Source organism: Acanthaster planci, linkage group LG01, assembly GCF_054643075.1.
Source record: "Acanthaster planci isolate LZ-2023a linkage group LG01, COTS_SCS, whole genome shotgun sequence".
Classification (NCBI taxonomy): domain Eukaryota; kingdom Metazoa; phylum Echinodermata; class Asteroidea; order Valvatida; family Acanthasteridae; genus Acanthaster; species Acanthaster planci.
Window position 1 is genome coordinate 19047716 of NC_141777.1, and position 15770 is coordinate 19063485.

The 15770-nt window shown below is 41.5% G+C and overlaps 1 protein-coding gene across 1 annotated transcript; it reads left to right on the forward strand.

Moving 5' to 3' along the window:
* The first annotated feature begins 284 nt into the window (after positions 1 to 284).
* LOC110978169 (uncharacterized) lies at positions 285 to 15711 on the forward strand. Its single transcript, XM_022232948.2, has 9 exons — positions 285 to 660; positions 2789 to 2913; positions 4084 to 4180; positions 5141 to 5297; positions 7988 to 8173; positions 8809 to 9068; positions 12228 to 12449; positions 12696 to 12882; positions 14015 to 15711. The coding sequence occupies exons 2-9, from the start codon at positions 2800 to 2802 to the stop codon at positions 14172 to 14174; spliced, it is 1383 nt and encodes a 460-aa protein (XP_022088640.2). The 5' UTR covers positions 285 to 660; positions 2789 to 2799; the 3' UTR covers positions 14175 to 15711.
* Positions 15712 to 15770: the final 59 nt, after the last annotated feature.

Consider the following 15770-nt stretch of genomic DNA (forward strand, 5'->3'; position numbering starts at 1 on the left):
CGCGACGCAACGCACATCACAACAATTGACGCGTCATACCGTCGGTCGACAGAACGAGCGAGGTGTAGGCAGGAAAAAATGCAAGGAAAGGACGTAAGGCAGCACGCGACGAGCGACGGCACAACGCGACACACGACGAGACGCGTGTGTACAAACGTAATGGCTGGAAGGCGACGGCGCGACGCGACGGCACGACACAAGGGAGCCGTCGTGCCGTCGTGTCGTGTAGTTGCGTCACCTTGGAAGAGGCTAAATAGAAGCAGAAATGTGTGTCGTAAATAGTGCACCGTAGCTTTTGTCGTTCCATTTTTATCGACGACGAAACGCGTCGTCTGAGAGTGCATAAAACGCTGCTGTCTGCAGCAGTTAAATACTGAGCAGGCTCAGCTCTAAATCAACTAAATTTCCGTGGGGGCAATGGACCACGAACATACGCGTTAATAATTAAAACGGGATGCGTGTAATGGAAGAGGCTGCTGTCAAGGACAGCTTGTTCAGGTATATATACGAGCTCACATGCACGAAGGCTACGGTATTGTTGGGACAGCCTGTAGGCTTACCTATTTGGGTGCCCGGTCGTCAGTCAGCAAATTCATTTATGCACTCTGGGTCTACTCGCAGAATCATCTCAGACTTTTCGGGACTTTCAAGTTCAAACAGGTGGGTGTTGTGATATGTCGTGTGCCTGTAATTGGTTAGTAATGATCAATCTCATTTAATGGCTTACTTTTATTCAGGGGGCTTTAATGTACAACATGGTTTTCAACCTGTGAATATTGTTAATTCTGCTGAATTCATGGGCCCAAACCTTACAGTTCATCGTTAATTGACGGGGCTTCCTTATCTAAAACGAAATGAATTGATTAAAAAAAACCGAGGTTTTAGTTTCACGGGGAACGTGATTAAACCATTGTGGTCATCTTATCAAACTTAAACGCATTTTTGTCAAAAATTTGACAGCGTATACATTAAATATCTTGCCTTTGATGTGTTATCAGAGCAAGCCAGATAAAAGCTCATAATCAGGATTAACATTCTACACACACAAAACAGGAAGGGTAGCGAATACTTGTGACTTCGTCTGGGGACGAATCAAATTTTACACTTGAGCATTATGCTTATCTGAAGTGTCCGTCGAAGATCCGACTTAAAGTGAGACCTAAACGTTTAACTTAAACGTGTAACCTAACCTAAGCCCCCAATCCAGGAGAGAAATTGGTATTATGTAACAATTCGAAGCCTTTTAATGATTTCAAAATCAACATGATCTGGTGCCGTTTGGAGAAATAAAAATGATTCACTAGTCAGGATAAGCTTTAAGTTTCTGTTTCTATTATTGCACAGTTCAATTAACTAGTTCCCTGTACGGAAACAACGTTGATGGCGGAGTTGACACAGTAAAAGCACCGAGTAGGAAAGATGATTTTTGAGTTGTCATATACCACCACAGGTAGCCAAGTGCAGCAGGTCGATACAATGTAATTGAGTTTATGTATTTGTAGTCCATATATGGTAGGTCGTCATCATGAAAAGAAATAGGATCGTAATTTCATGAATGCTCTGCTGTCTGGCAGCGTCCATATAACGTCCGGATGTGGGCCAGTAGGCATGAAAAATCAACACATCGTGTACACAGGTCATTGTCGGTTCACGAACGTACTGGCTGTGTTCAGAATACACCCACGCAGGCTGATTGGCGGCATGTTTGCGGCATTTTTTGTGGACTTCAAGTGTAGGCATAGCGATCGCCGAATAGAACCTTTCACTCCAAATGCAGTCAGAAGGGGTACAAGTCCGACCAAAAACTGTTGAAATACAACAGTCAAGACAACATTTTGCCGCCCATACGATCAGTTGAGAATGCGAGAGAGGTCAGAACTCTCTGAAAAATGGTACATAAACAGTGTTGGCATTCTGCTGGAGAGTGCAAACAGTGTTCATGTTGGCCGACCTATGTCCACGCTCATATATTCACACAGACGATCACTTAAAGAGAGACAGAATTCCAAAGGAATTGGCTTATTTTCATGTAGCCTTAATTGTGGTGTTTGCTGCGAACGAGTTCTTCAGTTGGTGTTCCACGTAGCATTTCTGGGATGCGTGGCTCAGTCGCTGAACGCAAGTCCGCGCATTCTCCTCCGCGCATTCTCCGGAACAGTACTATACTGTGTTCAATATTCAGAAGCACTGCGCAACAGACTGATACTTCATAAGGAATAATCCTCGTGTAGTTTTCTGCCTATGTTCACACCATCTTTGCATAGATATTTGTACTCCCTTGTGGCTTGTATGAGGCCCTACCTTTTCTATTTTCTTTATACCCCTTGGGCCTTTTTATCAAAAGCTACATTTGCTATTATGAGCTAATCCAACGGCGGAGCTTTCCAAACACGCACCCATTTTCCCCCGCTCTTGGGCATACTAAATGAAGTGTGGAAGGCCAAATAGGCGGCAGTACTGCTTGGTGCAGATTCATTTCTATGGGGAAATGATTTTGGAACCTACTGGCCTATGTCAAAATCTTAGAAATACTCTCTAATGAGAACCAGCGTCCACTCCTACACTCACAACACTACATGCCAGGAAAAAAACAAAGTTCGGCCAAAACGTTTTATTCTGCACTAGCAAATTGGTCAGTACCATTTTTGTTATGAATAAAAAGTTATTCATGCACTTTAAAGTTCGTTCGTTTCGGATCGCAGGGCCGGATTATCCAAGAGACACACTCCAGGTCTACAAATATCTGGCAGCGTAAGAAACTTTGACTTCGTTTTTTTCACTTCGACAGAGGTTCGCATAATGGTCGACTCAACAAACAGGCAAACACTCAGACTTCTTGACAAGTCGCAAAACGTAAGCGAAAGGAGTCTGTCGGGAGCAGATACCAAGGAATTCGAGGATGAACTGGACACGGTATGTTGACGCTTTCCTCTCACTTAGAGGCAGAGAGTGCTCGATTGCTGGAGTCGTCGGGTATATTTTTATGAAACAGTCCAATATGCAGTTAACAGACTGTACACGAAGTTAAAGCACTCAGACTCACAGACCACTAATCGCCTCTGCGGTAGAGATATTGCATTCAACGTGTTCGTGTTAAACTCATCTAACCGATTCTAAATCAAGCTTATTTTATTGTCGTAGTACTTGGTGTGAAAAGTCGTCATCCTGACTTAACATTTGATGGTGTTTTTATCAAACAAACCAGAATTGAATTGAACTGAATAGACCTTATTCACGGGGAAACCATTTTTGATCTTGTTATCTTAATCTATTGTATTCAATGTAATCTGTGGACGGTGGTGGCAGACTGTGTTGGGTTCAAAGTCTCACTTTCCATTATTTTTTAAATGTGTCTTTAAAAATTTAGCTATAACTTATCAAAAATTCCAAATTATTATAAACTTTAATTGGCATTAATTTGTATTTAACTTTTTATTTAGTTGTTGTTATTTTTCTCTCCGGTTCCCAAAATGGAAAATTAACCTCAATTCAATTCAGGATGGCCGACAAATAAATACAGTATATTGAAATTAGCCTTTGTTTTCTGTCTTGATGAGGGTGCTTTGTGCCGTACGGTCGATTCAGTTGAGACTGTCCCTGACCAAAATGTGTATTAGGAGAAAAATCGGAAATGATGTTAGGAGCCCGTATAACGGCTTCTGAACAGTAAGCAGAAAAGCCCTTAAATCTGTGCTTTGGTTAAGAGACGTCAGTTGACTGCACCATATCAACTGACCCTGTGTTTTTCTTACTGTCGAGTCTCCTGACGAAGGCCCAGAATACAGGGTTGGTGAAAAGTGAAAATCTTGAGGACGTTACATCAGTGATTGCCGGATGTGCTCAAGCATCACAGATGCTTGTAGGAAATTGAAATGGCTATTCCATAGGCTAGGGACAGAAATAAATTCGAGGTAGATTTTTTCAACCTCGGTTTCAGAGTTGTCCTTATTATGTTATATATTGTGTAGGGAGAGAAGTGACCAAAAAAAAAACACCGTATTGTACTGTCATTCAGACGGCCAATCGATTTCCCTCCACACCTCAGACCGACTTTAACAAATTTGAGTTTCTACACGTTCACAGGCAAATGGCATCAACATTTGGCAGACGGCCATTTCCCTGTCGGGTGTTTGTGCTGGCTTGGGTTTCTTAGCCGTTGACGTTCTGGTCGTAAGCACAGGTAAGTGACGTCGGGGTTTTCCCTATATAGCACTGCCAATTTCGTAACAATCCACCACGAGAAGCGTGCATGTTAGACATGCCAATGTCCAAATCAAACATTATCTTTTGAGTAAATTTGTGCCGGTGTGGCGGTCTCAGCTGTCACCCGGTCTCAGCGGTTCCCCCTGAATAGCCAGACATTAAACGGAAGACTTTCCCGTTGTTGTGCGCAGAGATTGCATGACGTATTTTACCATGTTTGGTAAGGGGGACTGCTGAGACCGGGAGACAGCTCAGACCGCCACACCAGAAATGGGGGGGGGGGGGTGACTTGCCCAGCCATTGAAATTTGAAAAGTGGGAGGGGATGGCGCTGACACCATTATGACACAATAGAGTGAGTGATGTTTGTGATACCGGTGTACATCTGTGATATGCATTGCATGTACATGTACATTCCTACAGAATTTTACATAAAAACGGCATATTTATAGCTTAAAAAACTGTTGTCCCTTTTTGAGCGCTGTTTAATGCATTTTGGTTTTGGGAAGTCTGGAAATTTCTTCACGATTTGCCTTATATTTTTCTCATCACGAAAAGTGTGGACATTCAGTCTAGACAACCCAGTACGTTTTGGGAGGATTGGCAGTCAATAAGCCACCCACCCATCTTTCGCCATGCATGCAGCTTGCTGACCCTATCACACATCTGTATTACCTTGCTGTTGAATTTGTGTGATTAAAAGTTTGTCTGCGTTAGGCTGACTTCAACAAAGTGGTCTGTGATCGATTAAGGTGACTACTGATTATGTTTTCATGTTAATTTCACCAACAAATTGACTAATTACTGTTGGTTAATGGAACTCATTAAGAAACTCTATTTGAAAACCCATGACTTCCTCGCAATAGCATTTTTGTCAAAGGTGTGGAAGAAATCTCCATGGATCAGAGAATCAATTTGACTGCTGATCTTCTCTTCAGGTTGGATTGGCTTCTTTCTCTTCATCCTCCTGTATGCTGCCTTGCTATACACATCTATAATACTGGGCCGCTGCTGGAATATGGTGCGGGATAAATGGGGCCATGAGCGCCATCCTTACGGCGCGATCGGCTACGAGGCGTTCGGTGGCTTGGCACGGTAGGATTTCTTTAGGAATTTAACCAGTAAAACATGATTTGCACTGTCATTACTCAGGATAAGAGTTTAGCCTTTGGTCGTGTGATCTTTATGGGATTAAACTTTTATACCTGTTCCAAATCTTACCTTCAAATGAGCATATTATCTTGTTTCAAAAATTAAATTATATCAGATTTAAATTAACGGAGCAAGGTTTAATCGTACACATTGAGTTTCAACTTGAGTCATTTTGTTTTCATCTCCTCTTTAAGTGATGAATTGCTTGGTTCCAGCTTGTTCCAAGGTCCAGTAGGCCATATTAATAGTACTCTTTGAATATGGAAGCAGACAGTAACAATGTGTTATCTTTTCGGTATATCAAAACACAAAATACCAAAGTGAAGTTCCAAACGAGGGTGGATCGGGGGCGGGTATGAGGCCAACGGAGGCAATCCTCTGGAAGTTATTCTATAACAATAGAAAGAAGTACTTGCACTGAAAATATTAGCAGGTCATCTTGCACCGAGAATTCGTCAGTTTGAGAACTAAAATTAGACTCTTTAAGAACTGAGTTCTACATTTAAAAGACTGATCGGATGTCTTTTGACCAATCGATGTTTTTGAAGTACTGATCTATTTTTGTAAAAACCAATTCAGATTTTGTTTAGACAAATGCTGCAGTGAGATTAATTATATAATGGGTTTTTTGCCCTTACCCAACTCCCCAACGCAAAAATACATCTTGAAAATGAGATTAATTAATTTTGATCAGATTTACTAATCAGGTGCTTCACTAAATGTTCGACAGACGAATTGAAATGTGAGTGACAAATTGGATGACTAATTAAATGCTAAAATACTAATTCCATGTGATTAGTCGAAAGCTGTTTGAAGCCGAACGAGTCGTTGTCCCTCCCTCTGACCTCTGAAATTAATGTCTGATCGAGGTAGGTCTACAAATACAATTTAACTGTTTAATTTTTTAAACAAAAAGTTTTGGAGCGATTTTTGAAGGTTCGGAATAGAGAATTCGAGGTTTTCCTGAGGTTTTCAAAAGTGAGCTGTGGTTGAGACAGGTGTGAAGGTTTTAGATTAGCTGACGGTTTTCCGCTAGATTTTTTCTCTTCCCGACCGGACGCGTTTGCACGTAAACCTAACTCAGCGCCGATTCCGTTTATCCCGCATAATCTTACGACCTGCTAACGTAAGAATCATCGGGAACGAAAGACGAGCACAAAAGTACAGTAAGTTAACATGAAGTTTCTTTTTGAAACCAAGGTCTATCTGTCATAGTAACGTTGTCAGCAAATATTGAAATTCACGGGATACAGTTTTACATGTATAGGCCTAATATACATGTATGAACCACATGAACATGTACACCGGCTCCGACGAGAATTTCCATGCACATGCGCAATAATATTATTATGTCCGCCGTGGTACGCGTGGAACAGGCCGCAGTGTACCGTGCAGAATACGCGGCTGGATCGGTTTTGTGCATGTAAAAACACATAGGGGTCCCGTCCACTAATTCAAGCCCCATTGAAAACAGTGTAAAATCAGCACCGTTCAGGGCCCAATAGCATGCACGCCAACATCCCTGAGATTTCTGAAACACAAATGAAATTCTTGTCTGGTCACTTATCTTTCAATTTCTTTTCAATTTTTTGTGGGTTAACCAATTACATTTTTAATAATTCCCACAAAACAAAATCACCCCCCAAAAAGTGATTTTTCCCAAGTCTGATTGCAGCCATTTTTCAAGTGGCAACCCTCAACTTTCTCGGGCAGTTAGGACCATTTTTCAACCGTAGTTTTCAGCCCTTCTGCCCTCATATGAAAGCTCTAAGACCCAGGGAGTTGATTCTGGCTTGACCCCGCTGTTTTTGCAGAAGCCAGTTGGCCTACGCCGGGTGGTCTGCCCCGAATTTGCCGGTCGTACTCTCGACTACATTGTTGCAGTCGTAAACATTCATTATATGTATTTGGACGAAAATTGGACGCTTCAACGAATGTATATACATGTACCACCATTTTATATAGAGTGTATAATTATGGACTTTTCTCAAAACTTAGAACTTGTGAAATTGAAACACGTTGACGTATTTGTGACAACTTATGCAGTGTTTCATTACAATTACAACCCCTTTGTTGGCCAGTATATGCTGACTATGCAGATATTAATCACGTGTAATTGTTCACTGATGAAGTTGGGAATTATTGGCAAATAATGAAACTAAATTATTGAGAATGTATAGTGGAGTAATTATAGGTGGCGCAGACTAATTACTAGTGTTGCAATACTAATGTAAAGACCAGCGTAATGGCTAATGTTCCAACTTTGTGACTAATTAAATATTGGTCAAATTATTTTTTCGTCAAGTGACTACTGTTTACCATGTGGTCTATTTCCAATCCTTTCCTTCCAAATCGTGTACAATATCCTCAGCCTAAGGCAAGCCATAAAACGTTACATAAAAAGTTGCCTCCCCCCAAAAAACGATTGCCTGCCCGCCCCAAAAAAACTTGGTTCTGGATCCGCCCTTGATTGGATGTATATTAACAAACTGAGAAACAAATATAAACAAAAGCTAGGTTGTTGCAATCTCATTTGCATGCTTGATCAGAATATGGGACACTGATTTTTCTACTAATTGTACTGAATATAGGCCGATTAAAATCGTACTCTGCCAATGTGACATCTTTTTTAGAAGTCTCATCAACATACTAGTTGCTGCCGTCTGCTTCAGCAACGCCATTGTTCTGCTGATGGGTTTCTCGGAAATGACTCTTACGATTGGTGGGGCTGCGCTGGAGGGCACGCTGTGCTACTGGCCGCTGGCCTACGGTCTGGTCATCTGTCCCTTTTTCTGGCTAGCTACTCCTAAGAGTTTCTGGTAAGCGGTCCCTTATGCACGGTGTTGGGTAGTACATAGCCGAAAGCAATGTCAGTTCTGCATTAATATAATAGCAAATGAGTGAAAAACCCACTCTCCAAAAAAGTGAGCCTCTCATCAATCCACTCGAAAAGAGTGAAAAAACGACCCCAAAGGAACAAAATCACTTCAAAGTGGGCTTATCTTTGGGGACAACACGTTTTGTTTAGTTGTCCTTCATATTACTCTGACAGAGTAGAAATTGCACTCTTTTGGAGAAGTCTTCACTCTTTTGTAGAGAGGCTTTTACTCTTTTAGAGTGACTTTTGCTCCTTTGGAATGGTTTTATAAGGAACTCACTCTTTTTGAGAGCGAGTTTTTTACTCTGACTTATGCCTTTAGAAGTTCTTGGGTCGGGTCTATGTTTAGGTCCGGGCTACGTTAAGTCTTGGGCTGTAGTAAGTTGCAGTGACATTGTACACTTTCCCTTTGAACGTTTGCCCGGAAACCTTCAAAAATTCTATTAGACCTACACGGTAACATTCTAAAACCTTAATCTCAACATGATACCTACCCTGGATTCTTTCTTATAAAAGCCCATGTACCATGCATGAAATGGCATGAGGACAACTCTTTTTTTCTGTCCTGATCAACAGGTGGATAATGGCATCCAGCTTTTTCACCGTCGTCATGTCGGTGATCCTCGTTATCACTTCTGTATTTGTAGCCGGCAGTCCCACCTCCAGCGGGATAAATGCCACCGAGGAGGTGCCCCGAGAGAGTGCGTTTTTTCACCTTACCGAAATAGCTGGGACGGTCTTCTGGCTCATGGCCCAGCATGGCTGTATCCCGACTCTGCAACAAGACATGCAACAGCCGCAGGGCTTCAGTAAAGCCATCATCCTTGCTGACCTAAGTGAGTACTGATTGGCCAGTCTAGAATTCCTTTCTGTGTGTCCTTACCAAAGCTGTTGTCTAGTCGACTTTCCGAGTCTGCTATATACACTGAAGGTAGCTTTAAAATGATCTGGTGTACCCTATTATATTCAAGTACAGGGTAGGTTACATGCCTACAGACACATCATGCTATGCGTCAAAGTACTTTATTTTCTGAACTCTTCATGAATCTGCAGTCAACAGAGCCTTGGTAAATAGCTTCCCTTTGGCCTACTGTGCACAACTTAGTTTGCTTTTGGGACTTGGAACAGATTTGACAGCGACCCTTTTCCGAACACTGTAAACCTATCTGTACAGCATTGGCTGATTTCAAGAACTCCTCAACAGGAAATACTCTATCGTAGGTTTACGTGCTAAGTTGAAGTCGGCAGTGAACCACTCGTAAGCAATAGACATCATGCCTGAGCTTGGCTAATAACGTACTTATATTATACATGTATAATAAATAATACTTTTCTGCGCTTAACATAATTCTGCAATCTGCAGTGGGGCTGTGTTTTCTGTAAGGCCGAGTTTGGGCGGCTTGTTGTCGTGTGTTCACAAACGGCTTGATTTGTCGTTCTTGGGTCGGCCGCTCGAACGCCGGGAACATACAATTGGTCATCGCTGTAAGTTAGTAGTGACAAGCAACATGGCGGCGTCCATTTCGTAGTAAACTATTCGAGAGTTAATGCTTGGACAACTGGGCTGAATTCTTTTCTATTTAAACAGGAACATTCACTTCTGTGTTGTGAAAAATAAGTAATGTTAATTTTGCAAAACTTCCTATTGTCTCCAACTTTGTAAACCATTTCTTTATTTTTTGCAGCTGTTCAAAAATCAAAATCTCACGAGTTTTTCCGTGTGTTCCTGTAAAACCCTGACGAGGAGGTGGTGTGTGATCCTGTTCCGAGAACAGTGTTCTTGAGTCGTGTTCTCGCCGTTCGAGCGCGAGAACAAGAAACCCGTGTCAAGAACACGGCGCCCAAACTCGACCTAATTGTCTGTAATTTGTCTGTTTCAGAATAATGCTGGTGGCTTTAAAAGATATTTCCAACGAACGATAGAACTGCATGCACCAAGAATAGCTCTGTTTATTCACGTTCAATATGTTGGGCTAAAGACCCATCTGCTTGAAACGAATGAACCCGCATAATTAGGTCCGCATAATCCCTTAAACTGGAAAAGAAATTAATTTCACAAGCGTTGGCATTGCTGCGTAAAGTGAAACCCTTCCGTGGCATCGCCACCTGTTCATCGGTTAATTAAGCATGACGAATCCACGCATTCGAAAGTAACGCTTAAGCCAGTTTGAAAACTTCAAAATGTCAATTTAATTGCTCACCTTAAATACATTTAGTGGATATTTTGTATTTTTCCGTTTAATGGAAATTACTTTTTTATTTCAGCCAACAACAAAATTCAATAATGCGATGGTGGCTACAATGCATATGGATCCGGTATTCAGGAAGAGCTACAAAACCCCTTTTTCTTTCTTTCCATTGTAACCTGCTACAGCGATATGCTGGTAGAGTGGTGCTCGATACACATTGACCTGAAATAAATATGAATATGACGATAAACATTTTAAAGGTAAAATGTAGGCATACATTTCCCAAAAGAATTTCATTTGAATTCAATTTAAACATTTCCAGATCTCGCTGAAGGGAAATATATACAGTCATTTGCAAAATGTTTAGGACCACCTGGAATTTTATTAATATTTCTGTTACTGGGCCTGCATTTAATACGTTAATGAATGATTACTTTATATGTTTTGCAGTGGTGCATAAAGTTAGTGTATTACTACATACCCATTTGAATGATTTTTTGCAAGGGCAGGTCACTTTGTCTGTATTGCTGCATGGGTAAAAAAGCCAGTCTAAGTAATCAGAAATAAAGGAGGGCACATCAAGTATTAGACTGTTTCATATCATGGAGATGTAGTCAAAAACACTGTAGCTTTTTAACCAAGATAATAAGGTTACAAATTGAAATAAACATAAGTTGCCATGATTGATTGGTTTAAGTTTGGTTTTTCTTCAGGTTAATGCATATTCTGTGGGTGTGGTCTTGAAACTTTGCAAATGACTGTAATATGGACGCCATTTAGGTCTGCAAGTCTGCGTTCGCGTGAACGTTGTCTGCCTCTGTCATCACAGAGCCCATCGTATATTTTAGAGATATCTGTTTGAATAATGCATACGGAAATTTAAATCATGCATCGCAACCGACAAGGATTTCATTTCCCCTCAATCAAACTATCCACCCATTCTAACAGGCGTTAAATATTGATAATCGAGTCTCTTAAATGCAAAAATCCACCATGCAAAGCGTGCCAGTGTTTTATTATTTATGTGCCGTGGTGGGCGCAATTGCCTGAGGAAAACGGACTTGCGTGCGTGTTGAAGTGGGTTTTGTCGTAGTAGGTCCTTTTTTTTTCTTCTTCTATTTCTTCCTTTTCCAGTCTTTTCCCTGCTGGAAAAGATCAATTTGGATGGTCAGTTTACTGCCACACTTGACGTTTGTTTTGCTCAAGGAAAAACACGTTCACTTCAACGAGTTCGGGAAGTCAGGTTGGCGCAATGGCTCATTCCTCGCCTTCCGCCTCTGCAGGCCGGGTTCCCATCCCAACTATATAGGCCCGCATGTGGGTGTTCATTCCCTGCCTGGCCCTGTTGGCTTTCCCTGGATATATGTATCCGTGGTTTCCCCCACTTCTAAAACTGAAGATTCATTTCATCAAACGCGTGAACGTAGGCCTCACGATGAAGATGACTTCGTCGTTTTTATTCATCGTGAAAGCTCCAACTCTCGCCGGATGAGCTCCCAAATTAGAAAAAAAAGTATTTTGACGTGAGCCTCACTTACTAGCTTGGCACCTGTATCACATAACATAAATTTTGATATTTTGTAAGGTCAGATCGGTTTGACCATAATTTTCATTATTATCTATGATTGTTTTTACTTGCTTTGGATTCAATGAAAATGATTCTAGTTCTAAAAACGATTCAGAGAACAACACGTCATCTGTGTATATCAGCACACTTGCTGTTAGCCATCCTGTATGTCACACCAAAATATTAACCTTTCCCAGTTTTTCGATGAAACACAGACTGTTTGCTCATATTCATTGCAGTGACTTTATTTCTGGCACTTCCGGTGATGCTTGCTTTGGTAATTACCTACGGGAACACACTGACGAACGTGTCAGGTTCTGCGATAGTGTACTCGTTGCTACCAGAGGACGCCCTCAAGAAGGTCTCTGCATCGCTTATCATGGTCCATCTGACTGGAGCTGTCTTGTTAGTGAACAACCCACTTTTTCAGTACCTGGAAGAGGTTCTGCATATACCCATCGGTAAGTATTATAGTGGTTTTTTTTTTATTGTTTTTACCAAGTAGAAATGTTTACCCATGATTTTCGTGCTCTCCTCAGTCCTTCTGGGATTATTGCTCATTCATGGGACAAAAAACTTCCCTCGGCGCTAATGGCTAAGGGTTATACCCAATACAATTTTGAAAAATAAAATCGATCGAGATTTTGTACTTCCATGACGTTTTGGGAAAAATAGTTGATTTACAGTATTCTTCACCTTATCTTTAGAGTTTAGCTGGAAGCGAGTGGTTCTACGCTCTTCGGTTCTCCTCATGCAGATATTTGTCCAGGAGACGGTGCCTCATTTTACCTTGTTGTCGTCTATATCTGGTGGATTTCTCACCCCACTTATTTCTTTCCTTGTACCCTGCCTGTTTTACCTGCGCTTGCGGAAAACCTACCAGCCAGAACCAACGTATGTATCTTTATTTTTTACCCTCTCCTAAAGTAACTGTTTCCGTAGTGTGTCTGAAAAGACTGGTTTCACTGACGTCCTATATACAGGTATTTACTTCCCTCGCACCTCTTCGCTCCGCCATCTTCAGTGTTAATGATGGTCGAAACGGGTATCGCTGGCAATGGCTACAACTTTTACAGGGCCCACGATAAAGGCAAAAACGAGCACCCGCATCCTCAAAAGGTCTGATTTTAGCATGACATGATTCAAAGAGTCCCAAATCCGTTAAGACACCCAGAGTGTGACTCCATGTGACTATTTCACATTAATCATGCTTTTGTCATGTTGCTTTCTCCAAGTTTCTATACGGTAAATACTGGACTAGATTTTCCAGTTTGTTGTTTGATTGTTGGCCTGAGGATCCGGTTCACTCAATGTTCATAAACACGTGCCTGTCTTTTGTCCGTTGTCGAAATCAACCTCGCATCAACAGTTTAAAGAGCACCTATAAGGAAAACACGTTTTCTCTGATTTGATCTGTTCAACTAAATATGGAAGCATCCAAATCGAATGCAGTGTCATTTGTCTTCAGAGCTCAACTATAACAAGCTTAAAAGGTTTTTTTTTCTGTTCATGCGTAGAAGAGGATTCTTAATATAGATTGGGTCATTCTGAGAAAACGAGGGGAACCTTCACCCTGTGTTCATAGTGGATAAAACCTGTGCATGCCAAACAATGCATGTAGCCATTGTTTGTAGCCAGTGACGTTGCATTCGATTTGGATGCTTCCATATTTATTTGAATAGATAAAATCAGAGAAAACGTGTTTTCCTAAGAGGTGCTCTTTAATAAATGTACCATAGGCCTATATTCAATAAAAGGACCTATAGAAAACAGTACTAACGGAGGCGAACTGAACTTGGAGAAGTGTCAAACATTTTGACATATTTGGCGCCGTCAGATGACCAAAAATGTTGCTTGGCGCTTTTCTCCAATAAGATTGGGGTTGTTGAAGTGGTATCCGATCTGTGAAACGAAAAGTATCATTTTGACGAACCACTCATCGAATAGGCTAGAAGGATATACACTGACTACACTTGTATCGCCCTAAAATATCATAACTTACTTTTACTGATCCAAATCGTTTCAGAAAATGGTCCATGCTTGAAACAATTGCCTGCGTCGTCATCATCGCAGCAACACCTTGCATCATAGTCGCCATTTTGTTCGGTACGGGGACTGCGATCGCGAGTGGCAGGACAGCGTTCACCGTACCATGCTATGTCAACGCAACTCTCGCTGGTCTTTGACGGTTTCAAGGGAGTTCCCTCTTTGCCTACAACTCATATGGGAGGCCAAAGTTTGCAGAAATGTCAACTTTTGGTCAATTATTTTCATAAGTTCGTGTTTAGTAGTCCGTGAATTATGATCTGGTTTTCTGATAGCTGCGTGGGACTTGTTAATATTTTGTGAATCATTCTTTAGCATTTTTGTACCGACGGCCAGCCATAGTTTTAGAAACCACTTCTTGGTCTTGAACAGACCCTATTGAAGAGATCTTCATCGGCACGGTCAGTCAGGAGTATAATTGACTTTGACTTTGTCACCAGAACCCATAGCGCGAATGGGATCACTCATCGCGACCCGCGTGGAACAAACAGGCCCTCGGTCGCAAAATTACCAGTGTCAGTACACTGAACTTGCCAGTTTCACCGCAGTTGCGCTCAGATTACATAAAGCCCACAGTTTAAGTGGCGGTAGAAAAATAATAGTGTTCTGGGTAAAACGGCAGGAAATGTAAATCCAATCCACACGTCGGACTACGGGTAGCATTGGAACCCAGCCGGGCCACGGAACTACAAAAGCTACAGAAAGCATCAAGACCTACCCCTGCAGCCGTTACACACAGGTGTTTAAGATTTTTGCTCTGGAAGATGTTGTTTTAGAACTGAGTGTTTGGGCCTTCACGCTGTTTCTTAAGCTTATGTAAAATCCACAAGATTTCTCGGTTGAAACTCGAGCCCGCGCCCACCTGCACTCGACCCACAGCTTTGATGACCCAGGTCGGCTGACCCCGGCAAGCATTTCCGTCTGCGATATGGCGAATTAACGCGCAAGTCCTGGGTTGGTGCACTTCATGAAAACCATGCAGTGAACAGTTACTGAGGTTTCACGAACTAACGTAAAGGTGTTCCCGTGCACTTAGCATACTAACGTGTGATTTCAATATTTTTGTTTTCACTAATACTTATGCATGTTTTAGATACACTTGTAGATGTTGACACGAATTATCATTCGTAAACCTGTCAAATATAGTTGTATTTAACTAAAAACATCCTGGCATAGAATATTGTTAAAGGTTTTATTTCGTCAAAACAAAAAGTCCTGAGATTTAAATTTCTTAGTTGGTGAAAATGAAACTAAAGGGGAACTGTAAATTCTCTACTCAAGCTGTGTACATTAATATAGTAACGCTGTGCATTTAATAGTTGGCGGTGACGGCGACGATATTTATTCCCATTCATACTGTTGAATCACAAAGTCAAAATAAGTGTAAACTGTTTCATATTTCCAACGATATTGTTCAATTCTACTTTTTTCAGACATTTATCTTGCCATGTTATTGTTTGTTGTTCCTTTCGCCAAGTTGTCCTAAACAACTACTTTATGGAGGTTTTTGCGCACTTTGCGTGGAGACGGCCACGGTGAGGTGGCGCACTGCCAGATGCTGCTTGATCATCCGTTTAAGACTGGCCACGTGACGGGCTCTCGACTAATAAGAGTGGCTAAACTATCTTGGGTAGGCCTATTTATGAATAAACAGTGAAAGATAACAAAAGGTAAGAACATCTTTCTGCTGGGGTGGATGAACTAGGGAGTGACTCTCCTCTAAACATATGAATGTT